This window comes from Pithys albifrons, chromosome 20 (genome assembly GCF_047495875.1).
Source record: "Pithys albifrons albifrons isolate INPA30051 chromosome 20, PitAlb_v1, whole genome shotgun sequence".
NCBI lineage: Eukaryota > Metazoa > Chordata > Aves > Passeriformes > Thamnophilidae > Pithys > Pithys albifrons.
The window spans coordinates 4,715,967-4,732,192 of NC_092477.1; the positions used below are offsets into that span (position 1 = coordinate 4,715,967).

The 16,226-nt window shown below is 61.4% G+C and overlaps 1 protein-coding gene across 5 annotated transcripts; it reads right to left on the reverse strand.

The window, feature by feature from the left end:
* Window positions 1–20: 20 nt before the first annotated feature.
* AKNA (AT-hook transcription factor) lies at window positions 21–16,063 on the reverse strand. 5 transcript variants are annotated; one of them, XM_071574053.1, is made up of 22 exons: window positions 15,921–16,063; window positions 10,599–10,870; window positions 9,534–10,465; window positions 8,959–9,033; window positions 8,406–8,559; window positions 8,121–8,278; window positions 7,584–7,643; window positions 7,371–7,471; window positions 7,103–7,277; window positions 6,882–7,006; window positions 6,621–6,794; window positions 6,224–6,431; window positions 6,013–6,119; window positions 5,560–5,798; window positions 5,132–5,336; window positions 4,318–4,491; window positions 4,018–4,121; window positions 3,694–3,798; window positions 3,503–3,604; window positions 2,918–3,043; window positions 2,481–2,646; window positions 21–2,164 (listed from the first exon to the last, which is right to left on the reverse strand). In XM_071574053.1, the coding sequence occupies exons 2-22, from the start codon at window positions 10,756–10,758 to the stop codon at window positions 1,915–1,917; spliced, it is 3,900 nt and encodes a 1,299-aa protein (XP_071430154.1). In that variant the 5' UTR covers window positions 10,759–10,870; window positions 15,921–16,063; the 3' UTR covers window positions 21–1,914. The 5 variants fall into 5 exon arrangements, with proteins under 5 accessions (XP_071430154.1, XP_071430151.1, XP_071430150.1 ...); XM_071574050.1 differs by lacking the exon at window positions 15,921–16,063 and adding an exon at window positions 11,558–11,646 and having other exon boundaries at window positions 2,481–2,643; XM_071574049.1 differs by lacking the exon at window positions 15,921–16,063 and adding an exon at window positions 11,558–11,646.
* Window positions 16,064–16,226: the final 163 nt, after the last annotated feature.

The following is a 16,226-nucleotide window of genomic DNA, read 5'->3' on the forward strand; positions in this document are numbered from 1 at the left end:
AAGGAAAACAAGTGAACGAGTCATCAAACCACATTTATTTCCTTCAAAAATAGGTGATTTCTTAGTACAAAATACCATCCCAGTGGCTCTGCTGGGCGTTAAAAAATAGGGGATAAGGAAAAAAACATCATTTTTCTCCTGGCTGCTGCATTTGGGATAGTTAAATGTGCTTCCCACACACTTCCATCGTACCCTGGCTGGGCTGGGGGGGTCACAGCTTCCAGCACGAGCAGAGGCAACCAGAGACACATAAATCCTCTTCAAAATCCCCCCAGTCTCCTCCTCTCCCCCTAAAAAGGGCAGCATGGGGGGCAGCCCCATTCCCAGCCCCTCACTGTCCCCTCTGAGCTGGGTGCAGGATGAGGCTCAGGGACAGTAACTCACTGGGGGGGTCACTGATCCCACCCCATCAAACGTGAGTATTTGTACAACAAATAAAAGCAAAAATAAATACATTTGACACGGGCACTTTAGGTAGGTCCTATAGATAAACAGAGTTGGGGTGCCACAGGCTGAGGTGCTGGAGGGGTTTGACTGGACCCATCCCAGGAAAAGCTGCTCTGACCACATCCATTTCCCTAAAAAAATAGGCATTAACTCATTACAAACACAGCAGGGAGGGACAGGGGCTCTGCAGACCCCTTGGCACCACATCTGCCCCCAACTCAGTCTTGCAGGGTGATTTTTCCTCTACCAGCCTGGATTCTCTGGGAATCCCAGGGGAAAACCTCAAATCCTTCATTTTATTTTCTCCCTGGAGGATGCTGTAAGGAGCCACATCCAGAGATGGCCAAAAAAGCCCCAAAAATGCCCTAAGGGTTGTGCTGGAAATGAAAACCAGAATATATATGTGTATCTATATAAAGTTATATCTATAGATACAGATCTGTATATATACAGATTTATATATAGAGAGATCTATATCTGTCTTCCTAGAGATGCATGTCTAAATATAGATAGACATGGATCTATTATATATCCATATATAGACACACATACACACACACATATCATCAATCAACCCTCAAAGAGTGATTTAGCTGCTTACTAATTATCTTGGAGATAAAAAAAATTCACATAAAACCACAAAGAGTTTCCCTAGGGAGGATCCTTTTGGGTTCAAGTCCAAGGACAGAGCAGGAGTGGGACACGTGGCTTGAGCTGCCAAAGGAGGCCTAAAGGCTGGGAAAGGGGTGGGATAGGGAATCACAGGTATTGCTGCCCATGCAGGCACAGAGGTAAACACAGCTGCCAAGGGGGGCTCCACCTGTGCAGGACATACACGAGGTCAGAGCACCCCCAGAAGTGCTTAGGTTGGGGTGGCCACTGTCTTGGGGGGACACAGGGCCACCCCTTGGTCCCAGGACAGTGCTTGTACCCTGGGCAGGTCCCAGGAGACTCCTGCCCACAATTTCTCCCCTCCTGCAGCTTGAGTGGTCCTGAAAATGGACGGACAGACAGACAGACAAGCAATGCAGGAACTCCAGGGCAAGCAGGAAGGGGTTGGGAGCCAGTATAGGACTCCCTGGAGATGCCTCCAGCACTGGTGCCCCCAGGGAGCACCCAGTGCAGGGATGCTGATGAGGGGACCACCCTCCTCATCCTCCTGCCCACTGTGAGGGCAGGGACGGTTTGGCAGGTTCTGTGGGACCCTCAGAAGAGGCGGGAGTCTCCCAGGTCCCTCAGAGGAGGCAGAAGCTCCCCAGGACCCTCAGAAGAGGCAGAAGCCCCCCAGGAACCTCAGAAGGGGCAGGAGCCCCCCAGGAACCTCAGAAGGGGCAGGAGCCCCCCAGGAACCTCAGAAGAGGCAGGAGCCTCCCAGGACCCTCAGAAGAGGCAGGAGCCCCCCAGGACACTCAGAAGAGGCAGGAGCCCCCCAGGACCCTCAGAAGAGGCAGGAGCCCCCCAGGACCCTCAGAAGAGGCAGGAGCCGCGCAGGTCCCGTGCCCGGCCCAGCTCTGCAGCCAGGGCACGGCTCATGCGGGTGGTGGTCAGCCTGACATTCTGGGCAGCCTCCACAGCCCGACTCAGGGACCAGTTCAGCTCGTCCAGCTCCTCCAGGTCCAGGCTCAGGCAGTGGTGGTCGGTGTGTGCCCGAGCACGGTGCTGTGCCCGCCGGTGCCCCGCGGTGAGGGCTGAGGTAGGTACTGCTGGGGAGCAGTAGCTGGGAAGAACAAGGGGACATGGGGTCAGTGTTGCTCAGTGCCTGTGCCCCCCATGGGGCTCTGTGCCCCACTTCTGCCTTGTTTTCATCCTTCTCCCCCACCTCATCCAGACCCACCCTCCACCACCATCCCTCTCCACTGAGACCCCTCCCCAAAAGAGCTGGTGGCTGTGTCACCCCATTCCCACCAGGACACTTGGGATCTGTGGGCAAACCAGGAGGTCCTTGGAGTGGGCACAGCCCTTTCCGAGTTCACCCTACACCCCTGGGGGATGCTGAGCCCCTGGACCCCCTCCCCACCACAGAGCATCCTTACAGCACAGAAGGCACATAAGGCACGACGGGGACGGGGGCGAGGCAGACGGTGGCAGCGGTGGCAGCAGGACTGGGTGCCAAGTACCAAAATCCAGGCTGCTCTGGCTTCTCAGCTCGGGCACCAACGTGGGAGCCTGGGGGGGATGTGGCACTGGTGCCACGCTCTGCTGTGGGGAGAGAGGAAGGTGGTTAGGGGTGTTAGATATCCCCAGGGATGCTGGATGTCCCCAGATGGGTCCATCTGGGGCAGCCCCAAGTGACATCACCCCCTGTGCCTCACTGGACAGCCTTTCTTGGGTAGGAACACCTGTGCCCGCAGGTGGCATTGCTGGCTGTCACATCTGGCCAAAAGCAGAGCCAGGGGGCTCAGGGTTGTTCCCTGTCCAGCCTCCATGCAGGGATGAGCTGTGCCAAGCACGTGTCACCCTCGTCACCCACCGTGTGTGGCTCTGTCTCTGCTGCCTGGCACGGAGGGGCCCAAGGGTACCCGGCAAGTGGGGCAGCGTGTCCTCCTCGGGGTGCTCTGCTGGGGCTGCTGGGTGGCATCACCTGCCCAGAATCCAGCTATGGAGAGAGCAGAGGAAATAGGGAATGTCCCACGCAGACCAAGCAAAAGATGTTTGGGAAGAGCAGAGTGGTTTTGGGAAGGTGGTTGGGATGGGATGGGATGGCATGGCATGGCATGGCATGGCATGGCATGGCATGGCATGGCATGGCATGTGGGGGCTTTCCCTGCAGAGGCTGCTGCAAAGGAGAGTCTGCAAAAAGAGGGGTCTGCAGAGGTGAGCTCTGCACTGATACCCAGGACAGGGCTGGGGACAGGCTCCCATTGCTCCCAGTGACACCAGTGGCTGCAGCCCCAGGGCAGAGGGGTCTGGCCAAGGGGCAGGGGAAAGCCTCGGGTTATGAGGAATGGGCTGTCTCCTCCTCAGACCTTTCTAATTAATGAATTGAAGTCATTAATAGCATTGTTAGAAGGTGGTAGGGAAGGCCAGAAGGGGCTGAGGGCTGCTCACCACTCACCTGCTGATGTCCTGCTCTTGTGACACTGGGGGCACCCCAGGGTGCCTGGCTCATCTCGGGGTGCTGGGGCAGCACGTGGTGTCCCCGCCTGGTACCGTGTCCCTGAAAATACCCAGCATGAGCACGGCTAGAGACCCCAAGGTTGGGGTGGCCACCCTGATCCCCCAGCACTGACCGCCACCAGCACCCACCTGTGTACTGTCCCCGGAATGTCACCGCTCTCGGGGGGCTCCCAGGGTGTTTCTGCAGGGAGGGCGGTGCCCGGGGCCCGGTGGGCGAAGAGTCTGACTCAGAGGCTGTGGCAGAGGAGAGGGAAGTGGGGTGGGATCTGGTGGCTCCAAACCAGAGATCTGCAGGATCCGCTGTGGGGTCTTACAGGACCACCAGGACCTGCCGGGCCCCTGCAATCCCACAGCCCCACCAACATCCTGCTCCATGTGGGGAGGGGAAGTGACAAGCAGGGAGGAGCATGTCCCCTCTGTCTCCTCTGTCCCTCCGAGGTGGGTCTCACTTACTGAGGTCCAGCTCTGGCCTGTCCTGTGGCAGCGATGCTGACCTCCCCCTCTGCGTGGGTGTGACCCCAGGGGCCACCCTGCCCCTCACCAGGGACCTCAGTGCCCTGTGGAGGGGACAGAGATGCTGTCACCACCCAAACCTCTTGGCATCCCATCAGGCATCACCCCACCCACCCAGCTGCCGGTCCCCCCCAAGCCCAACCTGTCCCTGTCACAGCAGAAGTGGCACAAGCTGCTGCTGGGGGTGTCCCCACCTCCATGGGACAAAGTGCTGCCCCCCAGGCCCCTCCTGCCACCTACCCCGAGGGTGCTGCGTCCTTGGGGGACGATGGACTGCTGCCCACCGGCTGCCTCCTGGCTGGGGCGACGCGCGGGGTGGCTTTTCCCTCGGGATAGCTGCGGGAGCGGCGCAGACTCTCCTCCAGCCGCCGCCGCAGCCGCCACACTTCGGCCCGCAGCTCCCGGATGGCCTGGCTGTGCAGGACAGAGACCACACTGAGTGGGGTCTGCAGCCAGCACTGACCCCAGCGGGGCTGGGGGATGCTGGAGGAGGATCAGCTGCTCCCTCCCAAACCCCTCCATCCCCACTGGCCAGCGCTCAGCAGCTGTAATGCTCCCCTAAACCCAGCCTGGAGCTTGTCTGGGCTGAGGTGCAGTCAGCCACCACATGCATCATGAGTTACAGAATCATAGAATGGATTGGGTTGGAAAAGACCTTCGAGATCATCAAGTCCAACCCTTGGTCCAACTCCAGTCCCTTTACCAGATCATGGCACTCAGTGCCACGGCCAAGCTCAGTTTAAAAACCTCCAGGGATGGGAAATCCATCCCCTCTCTGGGCAGCCCATTCCAATGCCTGAGCACTCTCTCTGCAAAGAAGTTTTTTCTGCTCTCCAACTTCAATTTCCCCTGGCAGAGCTTGAGCCCATCGTGCCCCCTTGTCCTATTGCTGACTGCCTGGGAGTTTGGAGGACTCGGCCCCAGCAAGGTCAGGACTCTCTGAGAAGGGGAACCTGCCACTGCCCAGCAGAATGTGGGGGTGCCTTTAGAGGGGTCTCTGTGTCACCCAGGGGGGGGTTGGCCTGTTTGGGGTGGGGGGTACAGAGACACTCACTCACGCTCCAGACGGGAGCCCAGAAGGTCGCAGTGAGCCGGGTCAAGGGACGGCACGTCAGGGGACAGGAGGGTGGGGGACGGTGTTTCGGGGGATGGTGGGGGGCTGGTGGGGGATGGGGATGGAGGGACCCTCCTGGCCATGGCAGGGGGGTGGCCGCTGGTGCTGGCACAACTCCTGTCTCCCACCTCCGTGTCCGTGTGAGCTGGGGAGGAACAGGAGCACAGTGAGTCGAGGTCAGCAGCACAGGGCATGGGGGTGTCCCCCTCCAGGAGAGACCTGCAGAAAGAGTCTCAGGAGACACTCCCAATACAGCACCCAAAGGGGGTTGGGAACACCATAAACCAGAACCTCTCCCCCATACAGAGTGAGCCCCCCAAAATCTCTCTCCCCTATCACAAGTCCCTCCCCACGCTCTGCCTACTCACTGCCTTCGCCATCAGGGTCGGGTCCTGCCTCACTGCCTGCACTCTCAGCCCAGCGAGGGGGAGAACTGCTCTGTGAGGGGGTGCTGGGGGGCAGGCAGGGCCGCCTTGTGCCCCCCTGCCTGCCCGTGGGGTAGATGCCCATCAGTACAGTCTCAGAGGGAAGCGGGGTTGTCTCTCTCTTCCGTGGTGCCCGGAGGGTTGTGGGGATGGGAATGGAGGGTCCCAGCGAGTTGGAGGTCCTGGGGATAAGACAGGTCATGCAGGCAGCCCCCTTGGCTCATCCCCCAGCCATGGGTCATCCTGCACATCTCCAAGCCCCCAGCAACCCTCCCTGTGCCCCACATCCCTAAAGCCCCTCCCCCCATTCCCACTCCTCTTCAGTTCCCTGAATCCCTGCAGACAGAGCCAACAGCCATGTCCCTGAACTCCTGAAGGCAGGGAATGGGGCCATACCCGGTGCCAGGGGGCCGGTGCTCAGGGGTCTGCACAGGGGGTGACACCCTGCTGGCCTCTGAGCCCACGAAGCCACTGTCCGTCTCTGGTGACACAATGCGCTGTTCCTGCAGGGACACAGGGACAGCAGGATCGGTGCTGAGCACCCCGGGACCCCCGGCAGGGTCTGGGGGTGCTGGCAGGTGGGGACACGCAGCCCCAGGGCACTCACCTTGCGTGGTCCGGGCTGGGTGGCAGCGCTGCCCATCTCGCTGCTGCGGCGGGACAGGGACGCCCGTGGTGGTCCGGGGACCCCCAAACCAGGCTTGGTGGTGGCCAGTGGTTCCTCAGTGGTGCCAGGGGATGGGTGGCCCCGTGTCCCCTCTGCCTTTGGGGGTTCCCCGGGGGGAAGTGGTGCAGCTCTTCTTTCTGGGGGATGCCTGAGGGGAAGGGATGGAGCATGAGGATGTGGCAGAGCAACCCTGAGCATGGGGAAATCCCTGGAGCAGCCGTTCTCCCGTGGAGATTGTTAACTCTGAAGCCCATCAATGCCAGTGAGACAAAATAGGAGCCTAGATGGCAAATTCCTGCTCACTCTGCCTGGGGACTCGTCCTCACATAGCACTTACAAGGGGAAGGTCTCCAGGTCGGCCCCCTCCTCTAATGACCGTGTCCTGCAGGGGACCTTGCTGGGGTCACCGTCCCCTGCTGCAGGTGCATCCACCTCTTCCTGGGATCCACTCTCCAGCAGGCTCAGCTGCTCCAGGCTCAGAGACTCTGGCAGGGACTTGAAGTGCTTGTACCTGGAGGGGACCCACAGGTAGGAGCAGGTGGTTTTGGGGAGGTGTTCCCTGCCTGTGTCCCTCCCATGCCACCATGAGGGTACTCACTGCTTCAGTAGGTCCCCAAAATCCTCCTCCACTTGGAGCTGCTTGTGCCAGAGGGGCCAGGGCAGCCCCCCCATCACCTCGTTGTCCCCTGCTGTCCCCAGTGGACCCTCCACCAGCACAGGGCTCTGCAGGGCACAGCAAAAGGGGGAGTTGAATGGCATGAACCCCCTCTAGCCACAGCAGGGTGTCCCCACCCCAGCACATCTGCACCCCCAGCTCACCTCGGGGCGCGGGGAGTGGGTGGCCGGGGGTGGGGACGGGGCTGGGGCGCAGCAGGGCTGCGGAGGGGTCTGTGGAGGGGACGGCAAGGGGGGCTGCCGCCTGCCCCCCGGCTCCAGCTGCTCCTTCAGCCCCTCCAGGCGCAGCCCCAGGCGGTAAATCTCCTCTTCTACCGCCCTAAAAGACATCGCCCATCAGTGCCGGGGGGACAACAACCCCCGGGGGCTCCGGGGGCTTTGAGGGGGGGACCCGTGGGGGTTGAGCACGTACCGGTCGGGATCAAACCCCTCCGCAGCCCCCGGGAGCTGCTGCCGGCCCCGCAGGTATTCCCGCTCCAGCGCATCCTGCGCGTCCTTCAGCAGCCTCATCCTCTGCGGCACAAGGAGTGCGGGGTCCGACCCTGCCCGCTCGGCACCGGGTCCCGACACCCACCCTGGTCTCACCACCTTCCCGGGTTGGGGGTCCGGGAAGGGGCTGACACACCTGAAGCTGCTCCGAGTGTGGGGGGCTCCCCGCACGTATCCATCTTTCGAAGGACTCCACCTGGTTGAGAGAGCAGGGGCTGAGCCCGGCTCTGCTGCGGTCCCCACTCTGCAGATCCCCCCCAAGCCCCCTCCCCGCTGCTCCCCACGCGAAACTCCCCCCAGCTGCACCCCCGGCAACTCCCCATCACAGTCCCTTTTCCTGCAGCCCCCCTGCAACCCCTTCCATATCCCCCTCCAATAGCCTCCCCCAGCACACCCCCTCCCCACATCCCCCCAACAGCCTCCACTCCTGCAGCCCCTCCAGGCTACCCCCATAACCCTCCTCCCCACAGCCCCCCCAGCAGTCCCCTCAACATAGGGGGGTTGCCCACCTTCCTGTAGCCCCCCTATGGCCCCACTCAGTTGCCCTCCACAACACACCCCCTCCTCACACCCCCATCCCCGCAGCCCCCCAACACTTTCCCAACAGCCCCCTCCTTGCAACCCCACGCAGATGTACCCATAGCCCCCCCATCCCTCCCCCACAGCCCCCCACCTGTGCCTGCAGCCTGCGGCTCTGCCCTGCCAGTGCCCGGGTGAGCCGTGGGCCAGGGCAGCAGCACAGCCCGGGGCAGGTGGGGCAGCCCCCTCCAGGACGAGGTGGGGACTGACAGTGAGGTGAACCCCCTCGTTCTGATGGTCCCGGGGCTGGAGCTGCAAGAAAACACGAGGATAAATGACAGCGGTGATCCCCCTGCAGGACCGGTGCTCCCCACTGTGGGGAATCCGTTGGTTTGGGGTGAGCATCACCCAGGAGGGTGATGAGATGGGATCAACCCACCTCCAGCTGGCGAGGTCGAGGCTGTGGCCGTGGCCATGCCGAGAGCTGCCGTCCGGGCCTGCGGGATGCTGAGGGTCATCACGGGGCAGCCGGTGCCCACGGTGCCCACGGCCAGGCTGTGGCTGGGCTGTGGCGGGTCAGAGAACAGGCTCACCTGCACAGGGACAGCTGGTTTGGGCACCCACCCTGCACCTCGACCTCGGTACTGCCCACCCCCTGTGCCTCCGGGACACCCTGAAGCAAGGTGGGTGGGGGCAAAGGGGGGGGCTCACATGGGCAGGGGGCACAACCCTGCCTCAGTTTCCCCACCCACGGGAGGCAGCGGAGGTGACGCAGGACATGTTTCCTCCCGCAGTTGTGCCACCTCATGGACGTGCCCCACCATTTTGGGGACACTCTGGCTCTGCCACCTCCCTGGGCTGGGCTTGCTCAACCGCAGCTCCCGGGGAGGAGGAAGAGAAGGGGGGCCAGGGAAGGAAGACACGCTGAATGACCTCAGGGAGGGAGGAGCAAAGAGGGGCACCCCCCCAGCCATCCTGCCCCCCACACCCACCCTGGCGCCCAGGCGCAGCTGGTCGATGGTGTTCTCAGCCTCGGCGTACTTGGTCAGCAGCTTGTGGTAGTCATCCTGCAGGGAGGGGACACCAGTGGGTGACAGCGCCTGGCACGGGGTGATGGCAAAGGGGGGAGGCAGCCCTGTGTGAGGACAACGGGCCTGGGGGCGTTCCCAGGGATGAGGGACACTCAGGTGCAGAAACCCACCCTCCGAAGCACCCAGCCCATCTGGGCAGATGTGGCCCCTGTTCCTCTCTGTGGGGAGAGCACCCCTCTCCTCCCAGGAGGCAGGGGGGCATCCCAGGGGACAAATATCCTGGGGGTGACCAGCATCCTGGGGGGACATGAACATCCCTGAGTCCAGCCTGAGCACATCCCTGCCTGCTCCCTCCCTCCTTGCCAGCCCCATGCAGGGCTTGGAAGGGGTGCCCAGCACCATCCCCCCATCGGTGACACAGCACCAGCTCATGGAGCTGGTGACATCCCCATCTCACCACCACCCCTTGGCCTTCCCACCTTGGAGACCCTCCCAGTACAACCTTTGGCCGAACTGAGGGGGGAGCAGGGCGTTACCTGGAGCTGCTGCACCAGCGCTGTGGCTTGTTTGGGGGACCTGAACTCCTGTGGCAGCCCGGGGGAGCTCGGGGGCTGCGTGGGCACCCCCTCCCCGCTGCTCAGCAGCACCTCCCGCACGATTTCGGCCGGGGACTTGAAGCCAACAGGACCCCCAGGGACCCTGGGGCGGGCGGGCAGCACCCGGCCCCGCGGCGGGCGGTAGCTCTGGTCGAACTTCACCCGCGCCTCCACCTTGGACAGGTCGGGCAGGGGGTGGTTGAGGCGCCCGCGGCCGTACTGGGTGCCGTCGGTGCCCGTTCCCGAGGGATCCCTCTGTCCCTTGCCACCCGCTCGCCGCCGGGGGCTCAGGGACCGCGACTGTCGGACGGGCTTGGAGGGCACCACCGCGGGCGCAGCTTTCTTGGGCAGCCGGGACCTGTCGTGCGGTTGGGGTGCTGGGGGGGTCCCAGCGCCCTGGGGCTCCTCCAGGGGTGCCAATCCAGTGGTGCCATGAGCTGTTAGAGGCTTGGGGACATGCTCGGGGCTGGTGGCATCGTGGGGGCCATCGGTGGAGAGGGGCAGTGGGAGGCTCCGTCTCGGGGTCCACCCCTGCCCGTGCCCCCCAGCGACGTCCCCAGCTGTGCCCCAGCCCCGGTGCCGTCGGGATGGGGTGGCAGGGCCAGGGCTGGTGTCCGACAGCCCGGAGGTGTCCCCACCATCCGTGCAGAGCGCCCGGCCGTCCCGCAGCGTCTCGGGGCTGCCGCTGGACCCCGAGCCCCAGCGGCCCTCGTAGGAGAGCTCAGGGTAGGGCTCCCCGTCGCTCTCTGTCCCCCAGGGCCCCTCGTCCCCCTCGGAGCTGCCCCGCTCCTCGTCCTCCTCTGCCGGGTCCTGCTGCGGGTGCCAGCGACCCTCCTCCGCCGGGGACCCCTCCTGCAGGTCCTCACCGTCACCTGCAAAACACCAGCGCCGCTGCCAGCCAGACCCAGACGGTGCCCCCGGAGTCCCCGCTCCCCTCCGTGGCTCCAGCGGCTCCTGGGACCACCCCCACGAGGGTCTTTGGGCAAGAGGGAGGGGACGACTCACCCCACGGTGGGCTCCTGGCACCCTCCCCCAAGCCGATGACCCCGTCCTCGTCCATCCGCCTTTCAAAGTCGTCTTCTTCTTCCTCCTCCTCCTCCTCCTGTCCCTCCCAGGGCGTCAGCTCTGTTTGTGTCCACTGCAGCCATGGTGCCGGGCTGGCCATGGCCGCGGGCACCGCGTCCCTGTCACTTGTGCCGCTTCATGGCCCGGCGGCGGCGGCGGCGGGCTGGGGACCTCCTTGTCACGAATGTAGGTCACATCGTCGCCGCCGCGTTCTGGGGGGGCCGAGGGAGAGGGAGGGATGCTCAGCAGGACGTGGTGGGCTCTGTTTGAGGTGCCCCCCGCCACTGCCAGGGCTTCCTCTGCCTCCCAAACCCAGGGGACCAAATAGACGACCCGTGATGGGGGGGACACCCTCGGATCAACCCCCCGGCTCTGCATCCCACCATGAAGCAGGAGCTGCCACATCACTCACAGCTGTGATGGTCCCCATGGGGAAAGAGCTCTCCAGGGCTACCCCAAAAGGCTTGTTCCCCCCCCAGGGAACACCCAGCCCATGCTGGCACCCTGTGGATGTCACCCCAGCTGTGCAGCCACAGCCTGGGGACTGTCAGCAGGGGACCATCACCGTGCAGGGCAGTGCTGGGGAGGCAGGAGCACCCCAAGACCTCTCTGGATCTGGGGGCTGCCAGTGAGAGGGATCACAGCAGAGACCTGGCACACTCACTGCACTGATGATCCAAAAGCACGAGCTCCCCCTCAGCCCCTCTTGGGGTTCCCAGAGCTGCAGCAGCAGTTCAAGAAATGCCAGATGATGAAACCCCAACCATGAGGTGTGCAGCAAGAAAGGCCACGGGGTTTTCCCACCCACATCCCCTTGGGTAGATTTGAGCCCTCTCCCCTCAGTTTTGGCCCTGGGGGGCCAAACCAGGTGCAACAAGCCCCATGCAGGGGACACTCACCCAGCAACCTCAGAACATCCCCATCACTGTGACCCCATCAGGGGTCCCCAAAGCAGCATCATTTGGAGCACCCCAAAACCTTCCTGTGCCTGTGGGGCAGCTGAGCTTGAGCAGAAGTAGGAAGTGATGTTTCCTGCAAGTCTGCAGGCAGCCACAAACTTTTTAACCCCATCTGGTCCTGCACAGTGGGGGCTGAACCTTCCTCCTGCAGCCATTTCCCATCAAACCCTTTCTTTTTTAATCCAATCTGGAGAAAAATGCTGTAGAAAAATAGGGGAGTGGGATCCCTGGGACCAGCAGCAGCTGCAGCCTCCAAAAGACATCAGGATGAGGGTCTTCCAGGAGACCCAAAATTAAGCCTTAAAGCCCCAAAATTCAGCAAGGTGGACCCTTCCCTTGGAATTTCCAACCCTCTGGATTTCCAAGGTGGGGATCCACCTGGGTCCCCACTCTGAGATGCTGCTCACAATCCCAGGGATGCTGCAGCCATACCCAGGCACTGTGGCATGTCCTGGCACATTTGCAGGCAGCCAATTAATCCAGCTTGTTACTGTGCAATTAGTGGCACGTGGGGGAGAGTTTAATGAGCTAATGAAACCACGGCACAGTCCCTGCATTTAGCCAGAGGGTGCTGTGGTGATTTTGGGGTGCTGCTGGCTCAGGAATGGTGGTGATGAGCAGCAAACCTATCCATGCCACCCACATGTTCTGGGAAAAGTCCTTTTATCCACTCCCAAGCCTCAGATCTGCAAATTCCTTTGGTGTTAGTGGGGGTTTGGGGGTTATTTTTCAGTGCCACCTGGCATCAAGTTCCTTGGGTATCATCCTTGTACCAGCTGCTTGTTTCCAGCCCTCTTGCATCCTTGGGGTGTTCCAGGCAGGGAGCAAAACCCAAAGCATCCCTTAGGGTCTTACAAACCTCCTGGGGTGTTTACAACAAGTTTTTCCCCACACTTTGATTGGATAACTCCATTCACCACACCTGGAGGTGTCCCATGGCTTCTGTCACTGAGGAGGACGAGGCTGCCCATGGGGGGCTTCAGGCTCTGCACTACTGCAGCTAAAGAGTGATTTTGGCTTTGGCCCCTCTCTGAGCTGAGATGTTTCTGGTCCTGAGCCCTTACTCACATCCCAACCTGGAGATGGAGCCTGGAGATCCCCACCAAAGTGCCTCCAATCCCACCTCAAACCCTACAACATCCTGGAGTGATGAGGAGCCCCAAACAGCATCCCTGGGGGTCCCAGAGGGTTGGTGGTAGGAGAAAGGAGATTGTGGGTATTCTTTTCTTGGGACAAAGCAGATTATAACATTTCCTACCCATTTCTGGTGGTTCTTTAACCCCGTGCTGGGTAAGAGATGGGTATTTTATGTATTTTGGGGGTGGGGGTTGAAGAAGGCCATGCCTAACCCACACACCATTGGCTGTTACCCCATTTCTGAGCAGTGGTCCCCTGCCTGCACTGCCCACAGCAGCCACAGTCTGCAAGATCCACTTCCAAATCCAGCCACAGTTATTGCTTTCCCAGAAAGTCCCTCTGGTGATGGTCATGATGGCAAGAGAGAAAAATCTTGGCTTTTTTTTTCTCTTCTTTAAGTGAGTTTCTCAGTGTTACAGGAGCACAGAAAAGCTTGAAAAATGATGTGGTTCCATAATCAGGAGCCACAAAACAAATGCAAACATTCCCAAGTGTATACATATATATATATATATATCTTTTTTTTTCAAATTTTGCAACGGTGTAATTGGAAAAAGAGCTAAAAAGAAATTTAAAAGCCTCAGCCAGAAAAACTCTTGTACCCCTCAACTCTGCTCTGCCCTCTGAATCTCAGCCAGGGCTGTGTCAAGTTGTGGCTCAGAGTGGAGGTGCTGGGCCAAGGGAGGGGATGCTCCCAGCAGTGAGTGCTGCCAGCTCTCTGCCTGTCCAGCAGGCAGGAGGGGTTGTCTCTGCCTATCCCTGCCCTCAGCTCCTAATCCCTGATCCTGCCTGCAGGCAGACACAGCAATCCCTTCCCTGTCCTGCTCCCTGTGGATAGACAGAGGTGTGAGGCTGAGCCCGCCCAACTCTCATTACACGTGTGAGGCTGAGAAACAGCAGCACAATCAAGGCCAACATGAATCCATCCTCGCTCCTGGGTTTATCAGTGGTGACAGCAGAGGAGACAGAGCATCCTCCACCTCAGGGCTCTCTTGGTGACATGGTGGGGGGGCAGGGCTGCTGTCACTCTGCCTTCGCAGCCTTGTCAGCCCTGGGCACAGCAGGCAGGTTGGGGGGGCTCTAAACCCCCACACCTCCATCCCCACATCACCTGAGTGATGGGGGATAACCCTCCCTGCCTGTGCCCCAAAAATCACTTGCCCAGGAAGGGCGTTAAGCCCCCCCTGCACATCTGTGTCTGTCTGGAATGCAGAGGGGGCTTTAACCCCCATCCCAGGCAAGGGATGGATATTGTGCATAAATTCTGGGGAGGTTTGGAGGAGGCCAGAATAGTCTCTGGCTGAAATTTGGCAAGGGGTGTCTGCACTCCAGGAGGGAGAAATTCCTGGTGTATAAACCCTTTTTTAAAGCCCACAGAGTCCCGTTTTCATGAGCATGAAAGAGGGCAGAGGAGCGGAAACGCTGCGTTCTTAGTTTGCATTATTTCCTACCAGAACAAGCGAGAGACAGTCACAGTGAGGAAGAGCCTCACAACACCCTGTTCTCTGAAAGCACAAATGCCTGTTAACTAAACCATTGCTCTAAAGTTCACGTGTCACTCCAATTCCCCTCCCTGGAGAGGCCGTGTCTCCTCTCACCTCCCCCGTGCTGGCACATCCCCATGGAGAGGTACCAAAACCCTGCAGAAACAGCATCTCTCCATCACTTCCCAAAGTAAAGCCCCATGGCAGGACAGGGAGCTCCTGCTTTCCTACCTCCTCCCTGGCACAGTGACCCTCCTGTCCTCCCTGGGGACAGCCCAGGTGTCCCCCTGAGGCCAAATCCCAACATTCCTGCAGCAGCCGGGGGTGGATGGCCATAATGCCCGTGAAGGACAGACTTAATCCCCGTCTGGAGAGAGCTGCCACTGTCACCTCGGCAGAGCCGGAGGCACTGAGAGCCCTTATTAGCACAGGGCAGTGAGAGGTGGCAGGGACAGGGGAGGGCAGGTGGCCTGGGAGTGTGTGGTGGGGTTAACCAGCAATAGGTTGGATTTCATAGAATCCTAGGCTGGTTTGGGTTGGAAGGGACATTAAAGTTCATCCAGTCCCACCCCCTGCCATTGGCAGGGACACCTTCCACTAGCCCAGGTTGCTCCAAGCCGTGTCCATCCTGGCCTTGGACACTTCTAGGGATGGGGCAGCCACAGCTTCTCCGGGCAACCTGTGCCAGGACCTCATCGCCTTCACAGGGAAGAATTTCTTCCTAATATCCAATCTAAATCTCTCCTTCAGTTTGAAGCCATTCCCCCTCGTCCTGTCCCTCCAAGCCCTTGTACAAAGTCCCTCTGCAACTCCCTTGGGGCCTCTTTAGGCACTGGAAAGGGCTTTAAGATCCCCCTGGAGCCTTCTCTTCTCCAGGCTGAACACCCCCATCTCTCCCAGCCTGTATGAACAGAGCATGGAGCGCTATTCCCTCCGTGAGTCCTTAAAACATCCCTGCCCGGAAGGTCCTGAGCGGGTGCTGCAGAGCTGGCCCCCACCGGCTCTCAGGAACACGGCTGCCCTTTAAATAAAACACGGAACTGAAGCTCAAAGCTGCCCTTGCGACTTCCCCGGAGGAGCCTCAGGCAGCGGCTCGGCCCCGTGTCCCGCAGTCCCTGCCGAGCCCCGGCCCGCTCCGAGCCGCCCCCGCAGCCCTGGCGGCACCGCCCGGAACCGTCCGGGCCCGGCGGGGAGGAGGCACCGCGATGAGCAAAGTTATGACAAGTTTCCCCGGGGCCACGGAGGCTCCGATGGCGTGGGGCGGACACGCCTGGGCGCGGAGCCGCGTGTCCCGCAACCTCCCGGCGCCTCCCGCATCCTCCCGGCGCGTCCCATCCCCTCGGCCGCAGGGACCCCGGTGGGGCCGAGAGTTCCCCCCGCTCCGCCCAGGGACCCCAACAGGGTCCCAGCTGCCTGAGCCGGGCTTAGCAGAGCCGGGCTTAGCAAAGCCAGACAGCGCTAGATGCGGCCCAGGGGATGAAGCCGCGGCCCCCCGGCTGTGCTTCCAGCTGTTGCCTCCAGCTGTGTCTCCAGCGGCGCCCCGGGGGCCATCTCCTCCCCCCCGGCTGCAGCAGGAGCAGCCGAGCCATTCCCGTCCCCTCCGGGCACAGCTGGGGCACGTCTGGCCCTGGGGCACCGCTGGAGAGGCGCCCCCCATCCCGCGAGCGCCCCGCGCTGCCCACCTGCAGGGAGAGCCCAGCCGGCGCTGGGCAGCCCCGGTGCCAATCCCGGTCCCGATGCCGATCCTGATCCCGGTCGCGATCCCGGTCCCGATCCAGCCCCGGCCCGGTCCCTCCGGACAATAGCGCGGCCCGCGGCGGGGGGGCGTGGCCTCCCTCATTAGCATACCCGCCGCTTCCCGCCAATCCGCGCCCGCCGCCGAGAGGGGCGCTGGACATTACCATAAACCCCGCCCTCCTCCTTAATTTGCATAACCCGTGGCAGGTGACCAATCAGCGATGCGGTGGGCGGGCCTCATTGTCATAATT